Here is a 23,499-nt window from a genome sequence, read left to right on the forward strand (position 1 = left end):
ATAGAACTCCAGAGCTGCAAGGCAGGGATGCTAACAATTTAAAAGCCAATTGATTTTCCAGTTGCTCTGTGAATGTACATTGTATGTGGACTAAATGTAATTTTTTAGATTTGAGCAGGTTACAAAAAACAGCTTTGGTGAATTATCATTTAAAAACAGAAAAAAACAATAAAAATTCATGTTAAGAATAACTGTAATTCAACCTTCAATAGGAAAAGCATCTATCGATGGAGGGGTCCCCACATTTTGTAACAGTTCATCCGACTGAGACCTGGATCTGGAGCCACTTGTGTCACCATCCGATTCCAAAGACTGATCCAATCGCCTAAAAATTGATAAAGAAAATGGTTCGATTTTCTCTCTAAATCTCTGTGGTGTCTACAATATAAACAGTTACTACATCCTCCAATAAAAACAGTACTGCAGAAAAAAGTGTATTATATAAAACTGAGTCTGATCATGACATGGAATTCAGCAATATGATATTTGTTTGAAGTTTCATAAAAGCAATAAAATGCCCTGTTTTAAATCAAAATACAAAGTTATCTTATTCTTGCCACGACACATTTTCTTTTAATACACATACACAATATTATCAAGAGAATTGGGACACCTGTCTTTACACACACATGACCTTTAATGGCATCCCAGTCTTAGTCCATAGGGTTCAATCTTGAGTTGGCCCACCCTTTGCAGATATAACAGCTTCAACCCTTCTGGGAAGGCTGTCCACAAGGTTTAGGAGTGTGTCAATGGGAATGTTTGACCATTTTTCCAGAAGGCCTGACTCGCATTCTCCACTCTAATTCATCCCAAAGGTGATCTATCAGGTTGAAGTCAGTCAAGTTCCTCCACCCCAAACTGGCTCATCCATGTCTTTATGGACATTGCTTTGTGCACTGATGCACAGTCATGTTGGAACAGGAAGGGGCCATCCCCAAACTGTTACCAAAAGTTGGGAGCATGCAATTGTCAAAAATGTATTGGTATGCTGACACCTTAAGAGTTCCCTTCACTGGAAATAAGGGGCCAAGCCCAACCCCTGAAAAACAACCCCACACCATAATCCCCCCTCCACCAAATGATTTGGACCTGTGTACAAAGCAAGGTCCATAAAGACATGGATGACTGGAGACAAGGAAACTGCAAGCCAGGCCTTCTCGTCCAAATGCACTTCTGGAAGAATGGTCAAACATTCCCATAGACACACTTCTAAACCTTATGGACAGCCTTCCCAGAAGAGTTGAAGCTCTTATAGCTGCAAAGGGTGGGTCAACTCAATATTGAACCTACAGGCTAAGACTAGGATGCCATTAGAGTTCATGTGCATGTAAAGGCAGGCGTCCCAATACTTTTGACATTATAGTGTATGTCTTGGTGTGTTGAGTTGGTCAAAACTGGGTCTAGTAAATTTAACTCCTAGACCACCTGGTCTACAACCACCTGAGCTACCAGTTCACTGATACCTTCTTGACCCCTTGCAATCTGGATTTTGCCTCCAATGCTTCACAGAAACTGCTCACTAATAGCTTACTAACTGCAAAAAAAAAAAAAAGAAATGGTCACTACTCCATACTCTTAATCTTAGCCCTCTCTTCTGTCTTTGATACAGTGGACCACCCCCTCCTTCTCAAAAAACTCAATTCCCCTGGCTTCTATGACTCTTGGTTGATGCTCCTCTTACCCAATACCACAAGGTTGCATCACAATTCCTTTGACTTCAATTGGTGATTTTGGCAAACGACACTCTGTTGAGTTAAATATTCCTTTGCATTGCAACAGCAGCAATGTGTGCTTACACTAGCTAGTGTCTACCACCATGTTTCTTTGAAGATAAGTGGTTGGAGGCAATCAAAACATGTCTGAACTGTGCCTTGTCTGACTATAATGCTTAAATTCCAACTTTCCTAGTCACAGACTAAGGAGGTTTGTTTTAGGGGTGAGCAGAGCCTGATGGAAACTGAGAGACTAGCTCATTATCAGGTCAGCCTTGCTGCTGATTGATAGTGCATGGTAGTGGATGGATCTATAGCCACTATTCAGTTAAAAAGTGGCTTTCAAATCCACCCACTGATATGCACTGACAATCAAAAGTAAAGTTGACCTAATGGGAATCTAATCTCTCAGTTCATCATCAGGCTCCACTCACCCAGTGACACAAGCAATTTCCAACAAATGTACATTGCAACATTTGGGTAATGAAATCACCACTATCCCCAGCCCCTTTGTTTACATTTACGGTAGCTGAAATGGGCTGGGAATAGAGCCCAGTGCAGAAAAATATAAATTCTGGATAAACCCTCTGCATACTGCTATATGCCTTTTCGAGCAAACTTTGCAATAAAACAGGGATTTTTAGTTCACATACATGGAAATACATGTTTAAGCTGGCCAACTGCATCAAAGTAAACCCTCTCTGGCCAGTCCCTACTCTGCTCTGCAAAATGCAAATGCTCTGGAGGATATAATGGCAATATGGGGCAGATAAGACACAAGCTGTAGAAGAGGTACAACAAGGTTCAGGTCTAGTCATCACAGAACGCTGTCACATACATGACGGCTTCCCAACACAGACATGCCCCACTCTGAGTACTGGAGTACCTCTGAATGCCAGCTCAGAGTTGGTCTTCAATACTGCTTCTTTTTCATTTCCTGCAATTTTTCATTTGTTTAGAGTTTATTATAATTTTTAACAGTGTGTAATATTTTAATATATCAGTGTCACAGACCTGTCAGCAGTCGGTACAGGCACACTCCTGGACAAGGGATGGGATGACTGTGCAGTATCTTTCTTTCCAGAAGAAAAGCCAACAGACACAGAAGTTGCTGGAGGCATTGCTGAAGGAACCGATTGAGGAACGTCCTTGAATGAGGAATCTGATAACAGCACAGAAACAATAATATAATATAGAACACTACACTTGTAAAAGTCGAGAATATATTTGCATTCTCTGCAAATGCATGCTAGAATATGGCTTGCACATCAATTTAATTCTGTATCTCTATAAAAAGTTTTATGAACCTTATCTCAGTGGCAAGGTCTGCTTATTGAAAGTGCCCCTCTTCTCTCCCTAAAACTCTGCATAACAAGTACCAGTGGGGGTAAAATAATTAGATAATAAACTCACCTTTCCCTGACATCCTCCTGCTAACAAGATCCCTGATCTTTGGCTCCCTGATTCCTGGGCCACTCTCTTCTCCACCTTCTCTCTTACATAGCGGTCCCTCAGGCATGAGATATACATACTTAGGGTACATTGGTCCAAGCTGGATCAATGAAGTATGCAATTAAGATCATACCTGGAGTTCAGCTTTAAAGCGTAACCCCACTTTTGTTGAGAAAAAAACATTCCCCTCTGGGTGATCTATGTACATTGCAAGGATAACAAACATTTTTGCATATTCCTGCCTTTTTTTATTCTAAAGCAACCCCTCTGTGTTTCTCTGTGCCCATGTGAGAAAGTGAATCTAATGGGAGTGGTTTCATAATTATTAATCAGCTATGCACCTGCAGAGCACTAATGAGGAATTCTGCTGGGCCTGCATCCCTTTAGTCATGTTCCTTTTGGGAGAATCTCACCAAAAATGACATTTTTGTTCCAGGGGATGCCTTAAATCTGACTTGTATCTTAGGCAGACTTCTGGGAATATCGGTGAGCCAATCACACAAGCAGGAAATTATGTTTCTGGGGTGTGTTCACTACACATTCTGTGTACAGAACACTTCCGGGTAGCCATATTGCATTGCATTTTCAGAGAATAACAGCGGCTGCAGATTGAAAAGAAAAGATAATTTTTAATAACATTCAATAACAATATGACTTGTGTTGCAAATGTATACGCCAGGGGCGTAATTACAGGGGCTGCAATTGCAACTGGGCTCCATGCTCCAGGGGGCCTGTGCGGCTCCCCTGTACACCAGGATAGGAGGGGAGGCGGGGACAGCATGTAGATAAATCACCGTCCTCCTTTTTCCTCCTGTAGGAGGAAAATGGAGGAGATTGGTTCCTCTGTATGCTGCCCCTGCCACTCCTCTATTCCAGTTCACTTGTGTTCTGCTGTCTCTGGGCCCCTGTGTGCTCCCCTGGTCCCCCTCTCCTGCCGGCTGCTGCAGGGGATGTGTCACAATAGAGAACCAGGAAGGGGTCGGTAAATATGTAATTTACCCACTCCTTCCTTTTCTTAATGGACAGAGTCATAGTCAGTGACATTGTAAAAAAATAAAATAAAATGATAAACAATAATACAATTAAAATACTAAAAATAAAAAAACTACTGACACCAGTGGGTGAACTTCCAGGATCGCAAAGGTCACACTGGCAACCGGGCCCTGGCATTCCACCACCGTGGAGAGGCCCCAAGATGGCAGGAAGGGGGCTCACTGCAGAACTTGTGAAGGGGTCCCGCTGCGGGACCGTAATAAAGGGCCCCGCAGCGAGAGTAAAGGGCCCCAGGATCAGTGGGGAGAGAACCAGGCTTGAAGGGAAGGGCCCCAGCCAGGGGTCCGGAGGGCACTTAATGGTTTCTTGCACTGCGGCCCTGAAGGTTCTAGTTACGCCTCTGGTATACGCTATATAATTATTTCTTTATTTGCTATTTTTTCCCCTGAAAGTGGAGTTACCCTTTAAAGAAGATGTAGACTTTTCAGAAAAACTGTCCACATAATTCTGACCCTACTATATAGCAACACAGTGGGGTATTTCCCTTGCTCAACAGACTGCGATATGACTCTGAACCAATCAAAAAAGGAACAATAACAAGAATGAATGATAAAGTTATAAATGTACCTACTTGAAATGACTGCTGGTTTGTATTTTGTATTGTACCGGTCCTGAAATTTCTGTTAGAAGGAAAGAAAGAAAAAATAAAAGGTGCATTAATTTGGCTGGTTACCCAATAAAGGCAAAAGTAGTGTTGATGCCATATCATATCATTTATTTAATCTAATGGCTGATACATTACAAATGTCAGGTTTAAAAAATGTTCAAATACAAACTGCATGATTGATGAGTTTGTGATCTACAAATATTTACACATGCAAACCCAATTGTTTTTTGTGCTTTGTGCTGTCAGGATGAAACATAAGTCATGAGCCAGAGATGAAAAGGTGCCACACCATGCCACCCCCATGGAGTCTTTTGAAAGCTTGGCACAAATGGAATGTGTCTCGTGAGCCGGATGTAGCAAAATATGCTATGGGATCCTAAACAGTGGAAATCCTTCTTGTTTAACTCCCTAGTGAGTCAGTAACCTGGAACAAGCATATAGCCTGTGAAATCTGAAAAAGTTGGAACTTCCATACTGCATGCTGGTTCCAGGTCAGTGAGTCACCAAGATGTAGAGCCAAAATTTAGGTAGCATTTCGATTTTCCTTCTACGTGGGTACACATCAACCATTACATCATATTGAGATGTAAAGGTAACATCCAAATAATTTGTATCACCTTTGTACATGCTGGAGCAGAATCCTTACATGCCTTGTGCACATTCACATTACAATCTGGAAAGAAGGAAAATTCCTATTAAACGAGTATAAATTGGACTAAAATGACTAAATCACCAAAGAAAAAACAACAGTTGGAAGCCAAAAAGGAAATATGCAGTAGTATTTTGACCAGCAGTCGCTATCCACAAATGAAATCATTCACTTTAGCAGGCCACCACTGAGCACAGCTATGGAACACCTAGTGGCATGGGCACATTAGGTTCAACAAACATCACTCGTCAAATGTACACAGACCATGAACCATCAGTAAACATACCCTAAATGAGGCTTTGTGTTTTAACATCAGTAACAGCAATATATTAAATTTACCAAATTAAACATGTAAACTTCAAAGCCAATTTTCAGAGGCTGTGGTTACAATTAGGTGACCATGAAAATAAACAAGCAATCAGTGGTTTTATCAACTACACAAACACAGTGTAGCTAGAAGTTTGTGAATAGCTTGTCACATCTGTCTGGTTGAATGTAAAGTACTACTTGTATACACACAGATGGCCTTGGTTACTGTTCATCCTAATAACACGAAGTGTGTGGCAAGAATGCATTTTACCTTGGGACTGTAATACTGGTTAAATATTTAATGAATCAAGAGTAAACTTAAATGGGTTATCACAAGTAAAAAAACAAGTGAAAAAACAATGCAATCAGGAAAAGTAAAAAAAAAAAAATGTAACTAATGGGGAGCTCTAAACAACGCTGGTTTTGACACAAAACTATTGTTCTATATGTTCTATTGACTATTATTCCATATTTATTATTCCTCTGTGAATCATCATCTTTGTTATCAAAGTTCGCTCACAAGGCAACTAGACTTTTGACTGACATTTAAACCCTAACCTGGAGTAATTTATTTATTTTTAATGTCTCCCTGGAGATTAAAAAAAAAATAACTGATTGTGATGCTTATGTTTGATCCAGAGCCTCTTTTAGAACAACAAGATGTCCTAAGTTTTTCAGACTGGATGGCTCGCAGTATCACTCAACCCAAAGGGCCCTTTCACACTGCAGCGCATGTATTTTTACATTGCAACACTTTACAAATGCACTATACATTTTTAAAAACGCATAGCGCATTTTAAATGGGTTGCATGCAGTTGTGAATATTTGGTTGTTAAGGACGCCGTTGAGGCCTGCTCCTTAACAACCAGCTATTCATTGGTTGTTAAGGGTACCAGTGGGTGGTTGTTAAGGAGCCAAAACCTAATGTAATTTTTTTTGAGGGGGGAGCGGGTACCTAGTTTCGACAGGTACACAATTTCTATTCCACTTGGACCACCTAGGCATTCTGAGCGGAAGTTCTCCTCTCCCCCTCCCTTCCTGCAATCTTCTGGGACAAGTCACAGGTCCCAGAAGATTGCCCAACCATTCAGGTGTGAGGAGCAATGCGACTTGCACATGTATTGTGCGCACCCAGTGCCCACAGGTGTAATGCCGGCTCCAGCAAGAGGAAAGGTAGAGAATCGAGGGTTCAGGTGACAACGTCGCTGGATCCTGGGACAGGTGAGAGTCGGTTTATTAAAAGTCAGCAGCTACACTTTTTGTAGCTACTGACTTTTATTAAACACAAAAAGGACTGGAGCTTGGCTTTAACAACCAGTGATAATTCCTTCCCTGTGGTCAGTATGCTCCACCTCTGGAACAATGCTACCACCGGAAGGGTGGGGAGACAGCGGATAGAACTGCAGGGAGCAATGGCTCCCTGCATCTGAGGGGAGGAAGCAGGGGAAGGCCGGACTGAGCTACTGATGACAAGAGGCTGTGCCGGCTCCTAAACTACCATCTATTCACTGATTGTTCAGGAGAACCATTCCTTAAAGTGGAACTTCCCTCTCCCAATCAACATTGATTATTTTTAATCCTCATGCTGCTAGCATTAGTAAATAGATAGGAAAGTATATCATATTTACTTGTTTTAAATTTTTTTTTTTTTTTACATTTCTTCAGTTTCTTCCTGCTTTCATGCCTAGGCAAATTATGTCATACATCCCCAGGAGTCTTCAGGAGAGGAGGAGGGTTTTCACAGCTCAGCACACTCTTTTGCATGCATATTTGAGGTAAGGGCAGGAATCAAATGCTACATGAATCATTTGCCCTTACTCTTGCCCTTGCCCTTAAGTTGACCACGGCCAGAAATGCTAGGGGGTGTTTTTCAAAGTGATTTCTCATAAAAAAAAAACATGGAGACATGGATGGATGGGGGAATTTGCTTTGAATATAAAAAATGAATTAGATCAAGTTTTTGGTTTGTGGTGCTCAGATGCAGTGAAAATCCGCTTTAAAAACAAGCAGAAACGCACCTAAAACTGACCCTGGGTGCACCCATAGGCTTTAACGGCAAATCATTTTTGATGCACTTTTGTCCCGCTAGTGGGACAGGGCCCAAAGATCGAGAAAAGACTTAATGCAGGGTACTATGGCCCCTGAGCACGGCATCCTGCACTCACTGCACCCATCACTCAAGATAACCCTCAGCTTTGGAAGAAGACCAAACAGAAAGAATATGATACATATCACATAACTGACCAGAAGACATCAGAAAAACATATCTATATGGAACTCACCAAAATCTTTAGTATACAGTTGGGGAGATTTACTAAAATTGGTGCACACAGAATGTGGGGTAGCTGTGCATAGTAACCAATCAGCTTCTAACTTCAGCTTGTTCAATTGAGCTATGACAATAAGCCTAGATTCACGCTAAATACGGGTTTGAAATTGTGCATTGTGCAAAAGTTCAGCATTTCAGTCCAACTTCAGGGGCAATTTGAGAGACATCTGTGTGGGTTCATGCATATATGTCTATTGAAATTGCCTCCAAAATCACCAAACGTAGTGCAGGAACTTCTTTTAGGAATTTAGGATGGTGCGTTGCCAGCAATAGGCTCAGATTTGGCATGCGATTTGACATGTCAAATCAGTTCAATGTGAACGGGGACTAAAACCTAGAAGCTGATTGGTTACTATGCACAGCTGCACCAGATTCTGTGTGCACCAGTGTTAGTAAATCTCTCCCCAGTATGTCTGAAATGGAGGCTTATCTGACATCTATGGATACAGCTTTAGATGCCACTGAATGATACAGCTCTCCAGTGTCCACATATAACTGAATATTACTGTTGAGTTTGCTGGTCCATTAAGCTCTAACAATAAATGTAGGATATCTTGTGCACTGGTACTTACTGGAACATTGAAATGATTCTTTCCCTAGGAGGGCTTTCTCACATACCAAACATGGAACTACACCAGAGAAAGTACCCAGTACAAACTGGTGGCGATTCATCTTCTCTTTTGTATCCTTTGTTTTGGTCTTCAAGAAAATTTACATATGAAAGACAAGAAAAAGACAGACCAAAAAGCGACAGTTAACCACAGCAGAACAGCACAATTAGGCCTCTTGCACACGGTACTGATGTTTGAGCATCAGCATTTCTGGCCATAATTTCAGGCGTTTGTGTTACACGTATTCGTGCACATTCGCGCGCAATGCATTCCTCTTGGCAAAATCTATAAAAATGCTAAATATTTATGCGCATAGGCAATATATTTGCATTTGTGTGTACTGGTGCAAAATACTTACCAGGAAAGCAGATCTATCTTATTTTTACTCAGGAATACACAGTGCCGGTTTACGCACCTGTGTGTACAGGCACATTGTAAACAATGGGCTGCATTTTAGATCAGTAAAAAAAAAAAAAAAAATGCTGTACTGAGCTTTTTCAAGCTACAGTGTTCAAGAGGCCTAAAACAGATGGCAGCAATTTTTCAAAACGCTCTGCACATTAGGGAGTCATTTAAAGGAAATAGCACCAGAAAGCATGGAATGAGCATTAATGCATGTGTGACAGCAATTCACTGCATAACAAAGGTGTGTCTCAGGCCTTACTTTGTAATTCCAGCTCTTAAGGGCCATACACACTAAGATTTTCTGAAGACTTTTTCCTTCAGATTTACCTTTTCTATGTAGTGCAAGGGCCTGCCAGATTGCATACAAATTGACAGTGTTTAGGTTTGACCTCATATTATATGGTTATAGTGTGTATGGGCCATTAGTTTGAAAAGTGTTACAAAAAAGTAAAAGGCACTAAATAATTAATATTATTTTATGTTATTCTGTATTTTATATTTATAAATATTAACTGTATTATTAATAACAGCAATCCCAGCATAATCATGTTGCAGAGTCATATCACATTAGCTGTAATGTTATTATCTTCTAATGCTTGTAATTATAGACAATAATTAAATTCATTTCTCTTAAGACTTATAACACTGTTACTTTTAATATAATTTCCCTGTAAAATGTTATGACCAAATGTAACATTTAATATCTTACAAAGAAAAATAAAAGGAACATACAAATTAGATAAAAGTGCACCAATCAGCATAATGTAGATAAATAACTCATTATATTTCAATAAACAATACATTTAGGTCCCATTCACACTTGTGAATGAGACCATTTGGGATCAGGTGCGGGAGACCCATTGGGGGTTCCCAGCAAATAGCTGGGGCCACCAAGCCCCACTAAAAAATAAAAGAAGGCTGACAGGAGTGATTACAAGGAGTGATGACCTGTGAATGATTGGCCCTGGATGCAGACAGTCTGCATCCAGGCATGGGCGTCCGCAAGGGAGGGCAAGGGGGGGGCGAGTGCCCCCCCCCCCCCCCCTGGAATCCTGCATATCATCACATTCACATTCTTTTTGCCGTAGCAGCACACGAGCGCGGCGCTGATCCGCCCGCCCGCCCGCTGGCTCTGGCTACGGCTCCGGCTCCCTCCTCTCTCAGTACTCGGCCTCGGTCCTCTGCTGCCCTTACGACAGCTGCAGGGGGCGGGCCGGGGATTCCCTGCTGGCTGCTGCTGATGTCAGTCAGCTCAGCAAGGGGCGGAGCTGCGGCCCGCGGAGGAGAGAGAGGAGAATCAGCGTGCGTGACTGGAGAGGAGGCGGGAAAGGCAGCGCTGTGGCCGGGAATCGGAGTGAGAGAGAGTGAGAGTCACCTCACCTCACCTCACCACCTGCTGTGCCTGTGAGTGACCTGTGATCTGACAGTCTGACACCCACGATGAGTGTGCCCACTGACCAGTGACCACCTGAGCGGTGAATAGAGAGTAAGTGAAAGTGAGTCTTCTTGTCTTGTCACTGACAATGAATTACTGTCTGTCATACTACTGCTGAGGTGACATCCATCCATGTGACTCAGATTGTGAGAGTGACATTATTACTACTAATACTAGTATATCTATTGCTGGCCAGCCTGCTGCCCATGGGCGTCGCTGCCTGTTAAATATAATATATATAGTGCTGTGCTGAGTGAGCTGAGCAGATCTTTACAGCCTGGGCCCTGGAGGACTACAGGTGATGTGAGTGACATTATTACTAGTACATCTATTGCTGGCCTGCTGCCTGTTAGGGCCCTTTCACACGGCCGCTCCGTGTGTCCGCAAATCATCCTATTTTTTTGCGGATGATTTGCGGACATAATGTAAGTGAATGGCATTGCGGATGTCAGCGGAATACCATCCGCTGACATCCGATTTTCTTCCTTTCAGTTCTGTTCCGTTTTTTGGAATGGAACAGAACCCTATTTTTCCTCCGTTACAAAAAATGGAAATGAAGGAAAATCGGATGTCAGCGGTGTCATCCGCTGACATCCGCAATGCCCATAGACTTACATTATGTCCGTATATCATCCGCAAACGGATGGGATGATATGCGGACATACGGAGCAGATGACACAAGTGTCATCCGCTCCGTGAAAAAAAAAAAAGTGCCGCAGCAGAGAATAAATCCTGAGCCGCCGTGTGAAAGAAGCCTAAAATATAATATATAGTGCTAATGATTGAGCTGAGCAGATCTTTACAGCCTGGGCCCTGGAGGACTACATGTACCAGCTGCCTGCAACAATCAATAATAAATACTGACATCCATCCATGTTGTGACATACTACATGATCTATTGCTGGCCTGCAGTGCTGCCTGTTATATAATTTTGTAGTGAGCTGAGCAGATCTTTACAGCCTGGGCCCTGGAGGACTACAGGTACCAGGCTACCAGCTGCAAGCACCAGGGATCTTGTCTGCTCAGTCTATAGAGCCCCAGATCTCCCTTTGTACTGCACACATAAGACATTAGACATCTACTGCTGTTATATAATACCATGATGAGCAGATCTGTACAGCCTGTGGATTACAAGTACCAACTGCACCTGGGGTCCTCCTGTCTGCTTTGCTTATGGAGTCACTAATCTCTAATTGTAAAACAGACATATGACATCTAATATTATAGTGAATAGATCTATACAGCCTGGGGGGGGGGGGGGGGACGACTACAAGTACCAGCTGCGCCTGGGATCCTGTTTGCTGAACCTATAGAGTCCCAGTCTCACAGATCTCTAATTTCTCTTAATAAATACTACATCTACTGCTGTTATATACTGTTATAATGAGTAGATCTATCTATACAGCCTGGAGGACGACAAGTAGTACCAGCTGTATTTACTAATAGGATCGAATCGGATGAAAACGGACAGGCGGTCCATTTTATCCAATCTCCCATAGAGGAGAGCAGGACTCTGACAGCTCTTCTATTAAGCTTTTGCATCAGGTTTCTTAAACCTTTGCATGCCTCTGCTTTATTTGATAATGACTAATCCCCTCCCCTTTATGACATTGTCAAAAAGGGGCAGAGCACGGGTGACCTTAAAATGATGCCCCCCCCTGAAAAAAGTTCTGCGGATGCCCATGCATCCAGGGCTGATAATTCACAAGTAATCGCATCATGAGCGATTACATGCAAGCAGTCGTGAATAGCTGTGGGAGCTGTCAGCATCTGATTGCTTTCAGTGGGGAAACCCCTGCTGAGTCCCCAGCATCTAACTGCAAATTATAGTCACACAGGCAGTACTGGTGACCCTCTGTGTGCCATTTCCCCCCCCCCACAATTAGAGTAATCTTTAAAGTGATTCTACAGTCTATTTATCGTTTTCTTAGCTCTTCACATAAATATTAGCCATTTCATATACATAATCTTCCCGGAACATGCCAGTGTTTTAAAGCATTGTTACTGTGTACAGTGTGCAATGATATTTGCATAGAGACATACGATCCTATATAGCAGAATCACTTGGTCTCTGTGATCATCCCAGGGAGAAGGACGGATGGCTGTGTTTACATTAGACGACCGTCCTTCTCTCTCAGCGGGGAGAAATTGAGGGTGTCAGACGGCAATCGGAGCCGCCTGACACACGCGCTGACTTCCCTGCTGACTCGCCCCCTAGACTCTCTAGTGAGCGCTGTACATGTTCGACGTTTCGCCCAGGAGCGGCTGTCTGCCACAGTATATCTGTGGCGGGCGGTTGTCTAGTGGTTAACTCTGAAACTATAACAGTAGAGGTTTACATTTTACTTGTACCATGGTTGTACAGACACACACCAGGTCCAATTTTTAAGGGAAGCCAATTGCCTGATATAGGTCAATAGCAAAACTATGGAGGAAAAATATTTAATAATAAGGAGGAAAGCGAACTCCAAACAAACAGTTGTTTAGTATGTCACTTACTAACTAAACAACGAGTCTTATGTTGTAAGTTGTAGTAGGATACATTGGCACTGGCCTGGGGTTTGGTGCACTAATTTAGCAAACACTGCTTGAAAACCAGACGGTAGGCATTAATTTACATGCAAGTTTGTCTAAGGCCCTATTGCACACTGGTTTATTGTAAATGCTGTTCCTCCTGACAGGAGAAATCAGCGTTAAATGCTCACCCAACTGCATTTTTTCAAACCAGTTTAGGTAATTTTAGCAGAGTTTAGAAGCATTTGGTGTTTGGGAGTTTATTTCTTTAGCCAGAATTTTTATTTATTCTGTCCATTGAAATTAATAAATGCTGAAGAGCTAAATGCACCTAGTGTTTAGGAGCGATTGGTGTTGTTTATGCCCAAAAGCTCCTCTCCTGATTGCGATTCTTCTGCATTCAGGAGGGGAGCTTTGACTGTCTCTAAACTGTGCAGCTTTTAAACTCTGGTAAAAACCTATGTGTGCAGACCCAACAGCTTTTATTGAGTTGCATTTGGGGGCTTTGGCCAAAAAAAAAAAAGACAAAAGCTCCTAAACAGGAATTTAAGAGTAGAAGTGAGGCCTAAGAAAAGACTTATTTGCACTTATGGCCTAATATTAGCAGCAGGGGGCAATGTTCACCTTGGTTTTATTCCTCGTACTGCTCATCCTGCTCCGCAGGAAGCTGAAAGTCCGGCTCACTTTGTTTTTCTCAGCTTCAGGTTTTGTAGGTGCCATGTATCTGTCCCATTCCTCCTCTTCAATCCTGAAAAATAACATTGTACTGTAGTTAGTGAGACGTAAAATAAGACCAAATAAACACACATACCAGCACACTCACAGGGGTGGCCATGAGCAACAGAAATGTATTACCCTGGTTTTTATGACTCATCATTTTTAGGTAATTGGGCATTATTTCCAAGTGTTTGAACTTGTGTACTGAACAGTGTACTGAAAAGTATCAGATATCTTTAAGACAAACATGTAATAACAATTTATCGAAAAGGACTGTCTGCAAAGACTGACTTTCCAGCAGATTGAAAGCCATTTTGAACAAGATCTGTAATCGCTAATCATTTTGTACCTAGCATGCTGCCATGTTCATGCTTGTCGATTATTTCACCATTCCTTCCAAAATGTGCCTATCGATGAGCAGTCATACTCTTACTCAACGCGCTCATTCCCTCTCACACTCTTGAGGAGGGAACCACAGTACTTTTTTGAAATCCATACAAATTCCAATGGGCTGAACCCCAGTACAGCTATTGCCTTAAAGTAGAACTATAGCATTTTGGATAGAGCAAGGGAGGGTTATATAGATTTTTTTTTTTTCACCATCTGTATCCCATTGCGGAGATTTCTCTTCATTTCCTTTCCCATAGCCAAACAGGAAGTGAGGAAAAATCCCTGTAAATTAAGGGAATTCTTTGGGGACCCCCAGGTCACCAGAACTAGTGTACCCATTGGAAGATTTCATATCTATTACTTTTCTGGGGACAATCCAAAATTTGGGTTATATCTTTTACTTTCATTTTTAATGATCATGGTAAACAGGACATATAGAGAGGATGAATCTCCCTAACAGGGACACAGGCAGCAATAAAAACTGACAGGGAATCTAATCCCTCTCCACTCTATCCAAAACTAAGAAAAAAAAGTTTTGCCTTTAGCTATACTTTAAAGCGGAGTTCCACCCAAAAATGGAACTTCCGCTATTTTGCTTCCACCCCCGCCTCCGGTGCCACATTTGGCACCTTTCAGGGGGGGGGGGGGCAGGTACCTGTTTTTGACTGGTACCCCTTCCCCTCTTCTGGGACATGGCCCGTGGCGAAGTATCCCCCTGCTGCCAAGTCAATAGGAATGTGCAGCACGCTTCGCTCATGCGCAGTAGGCTTCACTGCCGGGTTCCCTTTCCCAGAATGGCAGCGGCAGCACATGAGAGCCGATACCAAAATCGGCTTCGGGTGCCGACATCACTTGAGTGTCCTAATATTAAAAGTCAGAAGCTACAGTATGTGTAGCTGCTGACTTTTAATTGTTTTAGGGGAAGGCGGAACTCCTCTTTAAGCTGTCAATAGATATCAGAGAACGGCCAAAAGTCTGTGCCTAAAATGAATGCCTTATGTCCTGGGTCAGTTTCTCCCTAAACAGCAATATTCTTTGTACACTGGTTCCATTTAGGGCCATTGAAGACGTAAGGTGAGCAACACACAGTCCCAGCCCAAGGAAAATGATAGCAATCGTTTTTTGGGGGTTTTTTTTGTTTGTTTTTTGAATATTACCAGATCAGGGCTATAACACCTGATGGGGAGACTGTCATCTCAGGTCTATGGGCTCCTTAGGCCAGCATAAAACCCAGGACCATATTTTAGTGTTACCAATGTATTTTTCAAGCACTCACTTGGTCAGACAACAGCAGAAGTTGAGTGACACTGTATATGTGGTATAGGCTACCTGTGTGTATTGATGCACAGTGAATATGAAATAACATGCAGTAATGACTTGTCACATCGCGATTATATCCTATATTTGACACCACAATAAACATCTGTATTGTTATCGTTCATGACTACTATTTCTGGAATTCCTATTATGTAAGAAATACCTTTGTATTTAAGTCACTTCTATTCATGAGTTATACAATGGAAAATACCAAGACAGATTTGTGGTCAGGCTCATTTTTTTGGTATGTTTCTTTTTTTATATATATACAACAAAAAAAAAGGAAAATTAAAAAAACATTGAAGGACATATTAGGACTTATTTATGAGTACAGACTGCATGCTTAGTAAATCAAATCCATGAGAAACAATCAAAAATCCTCAAACAATTTAAAGGGAATTAGATTAGAACTCTGACTTTTTGACTGATATTGATAACTAATATTTGCTGCCTAAACTTTTGTAAGACAAAGGGTTTAAGTTGTGATATCGGATTTTTTTTTTAGTAGGAGTGTCACACGGTGGAGATCCTTGCTTCAAGAGTGTTTCAACGCTGTATGTATAGACATTTTTTTTTTTTTATCCAAATAAAGCTTTAAAAAGTGAGACTGAACCTCTAAAAACACCTATCATTGCTACAATAGACTGAAGAAAAGAATTGCAAAATCACTAACAAATAAAGATAAACATGCAAATACCTTTTTACCTTGTAATATGGGGTGGAGTACTTTAACCTGTATAGGTCATTAAAATACCTCTATCTCCCCTCATCTGCTTAAAGAGCTGGTACAACCACTGCAAGCCTGATTTAAACTATCATCTGTTTCAGAGGCGTAACTAGAACCTTCAGGGCCCCGATGCAAGAAACCCTAAAGGGCACCCATGACCCCAGGGGCGACCCAGCCCCATGCGTCACCCCTGTACACCTGGATAGAAGGGACAGCGGGGGCGACATATAGAGGAACTGATCCCCTAAATTTTCTTCCTGCAGCGGATAGGGGATTGGTTCCTCTATATGCCACCCCCCTGCCCCTCCTATCTAGGTGTACAGCGGTGGTGGTAGTGATGGGGGGTGGAATGGGATGAGTGGTGGCGGTGATGGGGGGATGGAATAAATGACAGCGGTAAAGAGACGGCATGAGTGGCAATGGTGGGGGGGAATGGGATCAGTGGCAACAGAAGTGGTGTGGTAAATGGAATGGGATGAGTGGCAGTGGTGGTGGTGGAGGGGATGGGATGAGTGGCAGTGGTGGTGGGGAGGATAGGAACAGTGGCAGTGGTGGTGGGGGTGGGGGGATTGGGTCAGTGGCAGCAGTGGTGGGATGGGATGAGTGGTAGTGGTGGGATGAGTTAGATGGCAGAATTGGCAGTTGGATGGGTTCAGTGGCAGGGATAGTGGTGGGATGGAATCAGTGGCAGGGGTGGTGGGATAGGATGAGTGGTGGTGGTAGTGGTGGGGGGATGGGATGAGTGGAGGCAGTGGTGGGATTGGATCAGTAGCAGCTGTAGTGGGATGGGATGAGTGGCAATAGTGGTGCTGGAGGGGGTGGGATTTAGTGGCAGTGGGGGTGTTTGTGAAGGGGGTGGGATCAGTGGCAGCGGGGGTGGTGGTGAAGGGGGTGGGATCAGTGGCAGCAGTGGTGGTGAATGGGGTAGGATTAATGGCAGTGGTGGTGAGAGGGGGTAGGATTAGTGGCAGTGGTGGTGGTGAGAGGGGGTAGGATTAGTGGTGGTGGTGGTAAAGGGGGGCGGGATTAGTGACAGCAGTGGTGGTGAGGGGGTGGGATTAGTCACATCGGTGGTAGTGAGGGGGCAGGATTAGTGACAGCGGTGGTGGTGAGGAGGCGGGATTAGTGACAGTGGTGGTGGTGAGGGGGTGGGATTAGTGACATGGGTGGTGGTGAGGGAATGGAATTAGTGACAGCAGTGGTAGTGAGGGGGTGGGATTAGTGACATCGGTGGTGGTGAGGGGGTAGGATTAGTGACAGCGGTGGTGGTGGGGGGGCGGGATTAGTGACAGCGGTGGTGGTGGGGGGGCGGGATTAGTGACAGCGGTGGTGGTGAGGGGGGCGGGATTAGTGGCAGCGGTGGTGGCGAGGGGGCAGGATTAGTGACAGCGGTGGTGGTGAGGGGGGGGCAGGATTAGTGACAGCTGTGGTGGTGGGGGGGTGGTATTAGTGACAGCAGTGGTGGTGAGGAGGGTAGGATTAGTGACAGCGGTGGTGGTGAGGGGGGATGGGATTAGTGACAGCAGTGGTGGTGACAGTGGTGGTGGTGAGGGGGGCAAGATTAGTGACAGTGGTGGTGGTAAGGGGGGGCAAGATTAGTGACAGCGGTGGTGGCGAGGGTGGTGGGATTAGTGACAGCGGTGGTGGTGAGGGGGGGTGGGATTAGTGATGGCGGTGGTGGTGAGGGGGGGTGGGATTAGTGACAGTGATAGTGATGAGGGGGGTGGGATTAGTGACAGTGGTGGTGGTGAGGGGGGTGGGATTAGTGACAGCGGTGGTGGTGAGGGGGGGTGGGATTAGTGACAGCGGTGGTGGTGAGGGGGGCAGGATTAGTGACAACGGTGGGGGTGAGGGGGGTGGGATTAGTAATATCGGTGGTGTCATGCTCCCTCCCCCACCTCTGCCTCTTACTGATTAGGGATGAGATCTGTGGTGGGGGGGGGGGGGGGAGTCATTAAGAGGCAGAGGTGGTGGAGGATGGGTACAGTTGCACTAGCAATTTTTCACTTACCTTGTCAGTCTTTTCCCCCTAAGCATCCACTACACGTGCCTCCATGGGATCTCCTTGCAAGGGAAGAGCTCCTCCCCCTTAACTCTATTGGTGTCAGCTGACATTTTTTTTCAGTGTCCTCCTCCCTACATGGTCTCTCAGTCTCTGCCTGAAGAGAATAGGCGGGGCTTCAGACTCCTGAGACTCCAGTGCTCAGCAGTTGGCCACACCCCCAAAACGGCTAAATGAACGGACTGACGGGCGCGCCGGGCCCCCCCCCCCCCCCACAGTGGCGGAACTCCAGGGCCCAGTCGCAATGGTGACTGCTGTGACTCTGTTAGTTCCGCCACTGATCTGTTTCAGTAAGACAAGGAGCAATTTCGGTGCCCAGTTGCGGCTCTAGGAACAATAAATGGGGGGGGGCACATAAGATACCACAGTCAAAACTAGGGGGGCACTCATAATTTTCCTCACCATATCATACCACTGAAAAAAACGAAATAAGTGTATATATAAATAAGGTTACAAAATACGAGAGTAATCAATGATACCTTTTTATTGTGCTAACCTAACACCGAAAAGACAAGGTTTCAAGACTTTTCCTTTCTTCCTCAGGTATTGCTTCATACCTGAGAAAGAGGAAAACTCTTAAAAGCTGTTCTTTATACTTTAAAGCAATTTGAGCAAAGAGTTTATGCAGTAGTAACCCCTAGTATTGGTGCCACTTTACACAGTAATAGCCTCTAGTATAGGGGCCAGTTTACGCAGTAATAACACCTAGTATTGGTACCAGGTTTATGCAGTAATAAAGCCTTGAATTGTTGCCAGTTTATGCAGTAATAACCCCTTGTATTGGTGATAGTTTACACATTAATAGCTCCTAGTAGTGGTACCAATTTACACAGTAATAACTCCCAGTAATGGTGCCAGTTTACACAGTAATAACCCCTAGTATTGCTGCTAGTTTTTAGAGTAATAATCACTAGTATTGGTGCCAGTTTATGCAGTAATAAAGCCTAGTATTGGTACCAGCTCATGCAGTAATAACCCCTAGTACAGTAATCCCCCGCTACATCGCGGTTCAGTTTTTGCGGTCCCGGTAATTCGCGTTTTTTTTTGTAATGTTATTTTACTATACAAATCATTAAAAATGAAAGATTTTTGTGTTTTTCATAGCTCTTGCTCTGTCTCTAAGTATCTTTTATGTGTTTAAATGAGTTTCTATTGTTTTAAAAGTGTGTTTAAAGACCTTAAAATGCTTCTACACGTACAGTGACAGTAAAAAAATCATGCCTACAATGCATTTTAATAGGGTTTTTCTATTTCGCGGAATTTCACTTTTTGCGGCTGGGTCCGGAACGTAACCCCCGCAATGGAGGGGGGTTTACTGTATTGGTGTCAGTTTACGCAGTAATAAAGCCTAGTATTGATGCCAGTTTACATAGTAATAAAGCCTAGTATTGATGCCAGTTCACGCAGTAATAAAGCCTAGTATTGGGGCCAGTTTACGCAGTAATAAAACCTAGTATTGATGCCAGTTTACGTAGTAATAAAGCCTAGTATTGATGCCAGTTCACGCAGTAATAAAGCCTAGTATTGGTGCCAGTTTACGCAGTAATAACCCCTGGTATTAGTGCCAGTTTAGGCAGTAATAACCCCTAGTAATGGTGGCAGTTTATGTAGTAATAGCCCCTAGTATTGGTGCCAGTTTACGCAGTAATAGCCCCTAGTATTGATGCCAGTTTATGCAGTAATAAAGCCTAGTATTGGTGCCAGTTTACCCATTAATAATCCCTAGTATTGGTGCCATTTTATATAGTAATAACCCCTAGTAATGGTGGCAGTTTATGCAGTAATAGCCCCAAGTATTGGTGCCAGTATACGCAGTAATAGCCCCTAGTATTGGTGCCAGTTTAAGCAGTAATAAAGCCTAGTATTGATGCCAGTTTACGCAGTCATAAAGCCTAGTATTGGTGCCAGTTTACGCAGTAATCACCCCTAGTGTGGGCGCCAGTTTACGCAGTAAGAAAGCCTAGTATTGGTGCCAGTTTATGCAGTAATAACCCCTAGTATTGGTGCCAGTTTATGCAGTAAAAAAGCCTGGTATCGGTGCCAGTTTACGCAGTAATCACCCCTAGTGTTGGCCCCAGTTTGTGCAGTAGTAAAGCCTAATATTGGTGCCAGTTTATGCAGTAATAACCCCTAGTATTGGTGCCAGTTTACGCAGTAAAAAAGCCTAGTATTGGTGCCAGTTTACACAGTAATAAAGCCTAGTATTGGTGCCAGTTTACGCAATAATCACCCCAAGTATTGGTGTCAGTTTACGCAGTAATAAACCCTAGTATTGATGGCCTTACTAGAATAGTAAGGCCTGCCAACCACAGTGATTAAAGTGTTAAGGCCAGCCGCGACAGTGGCGGCAGTCTTAACACTTTTATCAACTTCATGGGAGATCTTTGTGATTTTCCTGATGCGCTACAGTATATTGCATTTCCTTCCAAATGATGTATTGTTAAAAACCTATAATCAAGTTTACATCGACACTAGGAGGATGTTTCAAAAATGTAGCCATCGATATACTTAACTGTATTTCCTGTAACCTAATACAGGTATTTGATCTGCTCTATTAGTTGAAAGAGTCATACAATATCTTTGCTACTGGCTGCTCTCACATAAGCAACAATTTCTGTAATTAACATAGTACGTCCAGAGAAGAGGTGAGAATACCACATCACATAATGCATCTAGGGGATTTATGGTGAAATAAACAGAAGAAATTTGTAAAATCATCAAAAAAGACAAAAAAAAACAGGCAAAATATGCTACCTATAAAAAAAAAGTCATTCTTGGCTTCTTCCCAGTAACAACAAGTTATGTCTGGGCAAAAAAAAATTGCTGAGAAGTGTCTCTATCTTTTTCCACCTATAGGAAACTCCTTTTTGGCTTATTCCCATTAAAATAGATGGCAATAGATGGTTCGAATCTCAGCTGGTTCAAACCATGTATGGGCAGGCTGATTGTACCCAAGTCGATCAACTTAGGTACAAGCAGCATGTTGGATTTTTATGTGTGATTATTGCCAGCAGCTATAACTGCTAGCAATAATCATGGTGTTCTTCTGAAAGGGAAGGCTTCCCGCGCCCCCAGCCGCTGGGAGAACACAACAGTTCCGTGGGAGGGATTCCCCCATCAGTGTCAGTGGTTGCAGGAAAGAAAATAGCATCATCTATGGTCTGTCTAAGACAAATAGGTTATGTCTGGACTTTAAGGTAGCAAAGAAAAAATACAGGAGTCTTTCTATATCTTTCAATAGAGATTTTATCAGGATACTGTGATTAAGTAAAAAAATAAAGCCAAAATGCAATGTTCTTCTCTTAAAAAGCAAAGCAGGCAGCAATAAAGAAATAAAAAGAATATGGCACAGAAACAAAGATCTAAATTAAACTTTTCTTTAGGAAGATAGAGGTTGGCATTACTGATCTAAAGCCAATAGTTGCCGGCCTGTCCTGTTGAGTATCTAGCTCAATTAGTTTGAAACATTGATCTGAAGCTTGAATACAAGTCAGAGGTCCTTATCTACTGTACATACTTGCTCTGAGTCAGGAATTGTGTGTGTTGTGGGGGGGGGGGGGGTTAACATTTCTACATAAATATATTTAATTGATATAAGATCCCATATTAAATGATCAGGAACCCCTTGCAGCTGTCATGTAATCATCTGCCTAAGGGGATGATCAGCCATTGTGAAGTGTGTAGAAATCACATGACCCAATTCCCAGGTATCTGGTCATTAGACAGGGCACCATGGGTTTCCAAAGCTTCTTTTTCTCAAAGACCAGCAAGTATTTCAGCAGTTCTTTAACACATTCTATTTGACGGCGGAAAGGAGGGTGGGGGGTCTGAAAGGTGTTGTTGTAAGACCTTGGGTGCAATTTAATGTCTTCACACATAATATACCAAAGCAGAGATATTGAAATACCTTTTTTCTCTTGAATGTTCAGGAAGGCTGTACGCTCGTTCTAGTAAGACAAGAGGAAGAGGTTAGGTTTCACAGTATAAACTATTTGAAGAAATGTATAATCCACCACCACATGCCCTCATTCCACCTAAAGATCATGTCACAATGGATCAGATAATGGTTAGTATAGTTAATCTCAACATAATCAATACAGAAGTAGTCACATGAAAGAACCCTAAGAGTGAGAGTTTAATGTTAGTAAGGGCCTGCTATATGAAGAGTAAGCTGGCTTCTTTGCTTTAATTTGAAAGGTAATTGGTTACTATGGCCAGAGGGATATTTTACTAACAGTACACTTCTAAACATCACGTCTATGGCACTCTGTTAGTTACCTATTCCAGAGTCCTGTCTACAGTCTCACATGGCATGTATGAAACACTACACAAATAAGGTTGGATTAAATTTGCATCCTATGAAGTGGTGTAAATGCCTCAGGCTTCGAACGTGATATATAGACACACCGACAATGCTTCAGTAAAGTTCTCATTGAGTTTTATTACAAGTGGGAGAACACTGCACAAGGTTTGGCCAAGTACCAGGCTGACATTGTTTTAGCTTTACATAAACTTGATCCGCTTCCCTCTGCCAAACAGCATAGAGTGTTTTCCTACTGTAAATAAAATACGTAATAATTATACGTTCTGCTGGTTCAAATGCTGATTATGTCACTGTTTCCTCCACACCTGAAGGATGCTTTCCTGATTACGTGTATACTGGAACACATTTACAAAAACTGTCAGAAGAGATTTGCTGGTTGCCAACAGCTAAAGGGGGTCTTCTTGCATTTCATACCCTTGTTCTAGAGAATGGTTTCTTACTATTTGAGATTTGACAACAAAATAATGATGGTATGGGACTGGATCTGGATACAGATACAAGATGCTCTGCATTATTGAGCCTGAAATCGGAGTGGAAAAATCGGCTCAATGATATTAAGACATTTGAAAAACATTGCCAGTAATCGTACCTCCATTCCATGTTTTGACTCCACAAAAGCAGCACTCAGAGAAGAGGAGGAGCAGAAAAGGAGGTAAGAGACCGCTCTGTGCATTACCATTGCACAGAGCAGGTAAGTATAGCATTTTTATTATTTTAAGGCTTTACAACTTCTTTAATCTACACATGGAGAGAAGTCAAGGGTCCTGTGTACTGCCTAGGCTATGGACCCATGAAGCTTCACAATGGGACTGATTTGAACACCAACACAACTTTCAGGCACCACAAGTTGCCTGCAATTAAAGTATAACAAAAGCTTTTCAGG

The 23,499-nt window shown here is 42.8% G+C and overlaps 1 protein-coding gene across 3 annotated transcripts in view; it reads right to left on the reverse strand.

Moving 5' to 3' along the window:
* The window catches only part of ARHGEF28 (Rho guanine nucleotide exchange factor 28), a 354,612-nt gene that overhangs the window by 92,395 nt on the left and 238,718 nt on the right, over positions 1 to 23,499 (reverse strand). For all 3 annotated transcript variants that reach the window (XM_082272798.1, XM_082272799.1, XM_082272800.1), the window contains 7 exons: positions 22,200 to 22,239; positions 13,704 to 13,827; positions 8,687 to 8,813; positions 5,445 to 5,500; positions 4,792 to 4,840; positions 2,730 to 2,877; positions 204 to 325 (listed from right to left, as the gene is read on the reverse strand). In XM_082272798.1, the coding sequence (XP_082128924.1) occupies positions 204 to 325; positions 2,730 to 2,877; positions 4,792 to 4,840; positions 5,445 to 5,500; positions 8,687 to 8,813; positions 13,704 to 13,827; positions 22,200 to 22,239 (666 nt within the window). The remainder of the gene's footprint in view (positions 1 to 203; positions 326 to 2,729; positions 2,878 to 4,791; positions 4,841 to 5,444; positions 5,501 to 8,686; positions 8,814 to 13,703; positions 13,828 to 22,199; positions 22,240 to 23,499) is intronic.

Source organism: Pelophylax lessonae, assembly GCF_965119305.1.
Source record: "Pelophylax lessonae genome assembly, chromosome: 1".
NCBI classification, from domain to species: domain Eukaryota; kingdom Metazoa; phylum Chordata; class Amphibia; order Anura; family Ranidae; genus Pelophylax; species Pelophylax lessonae.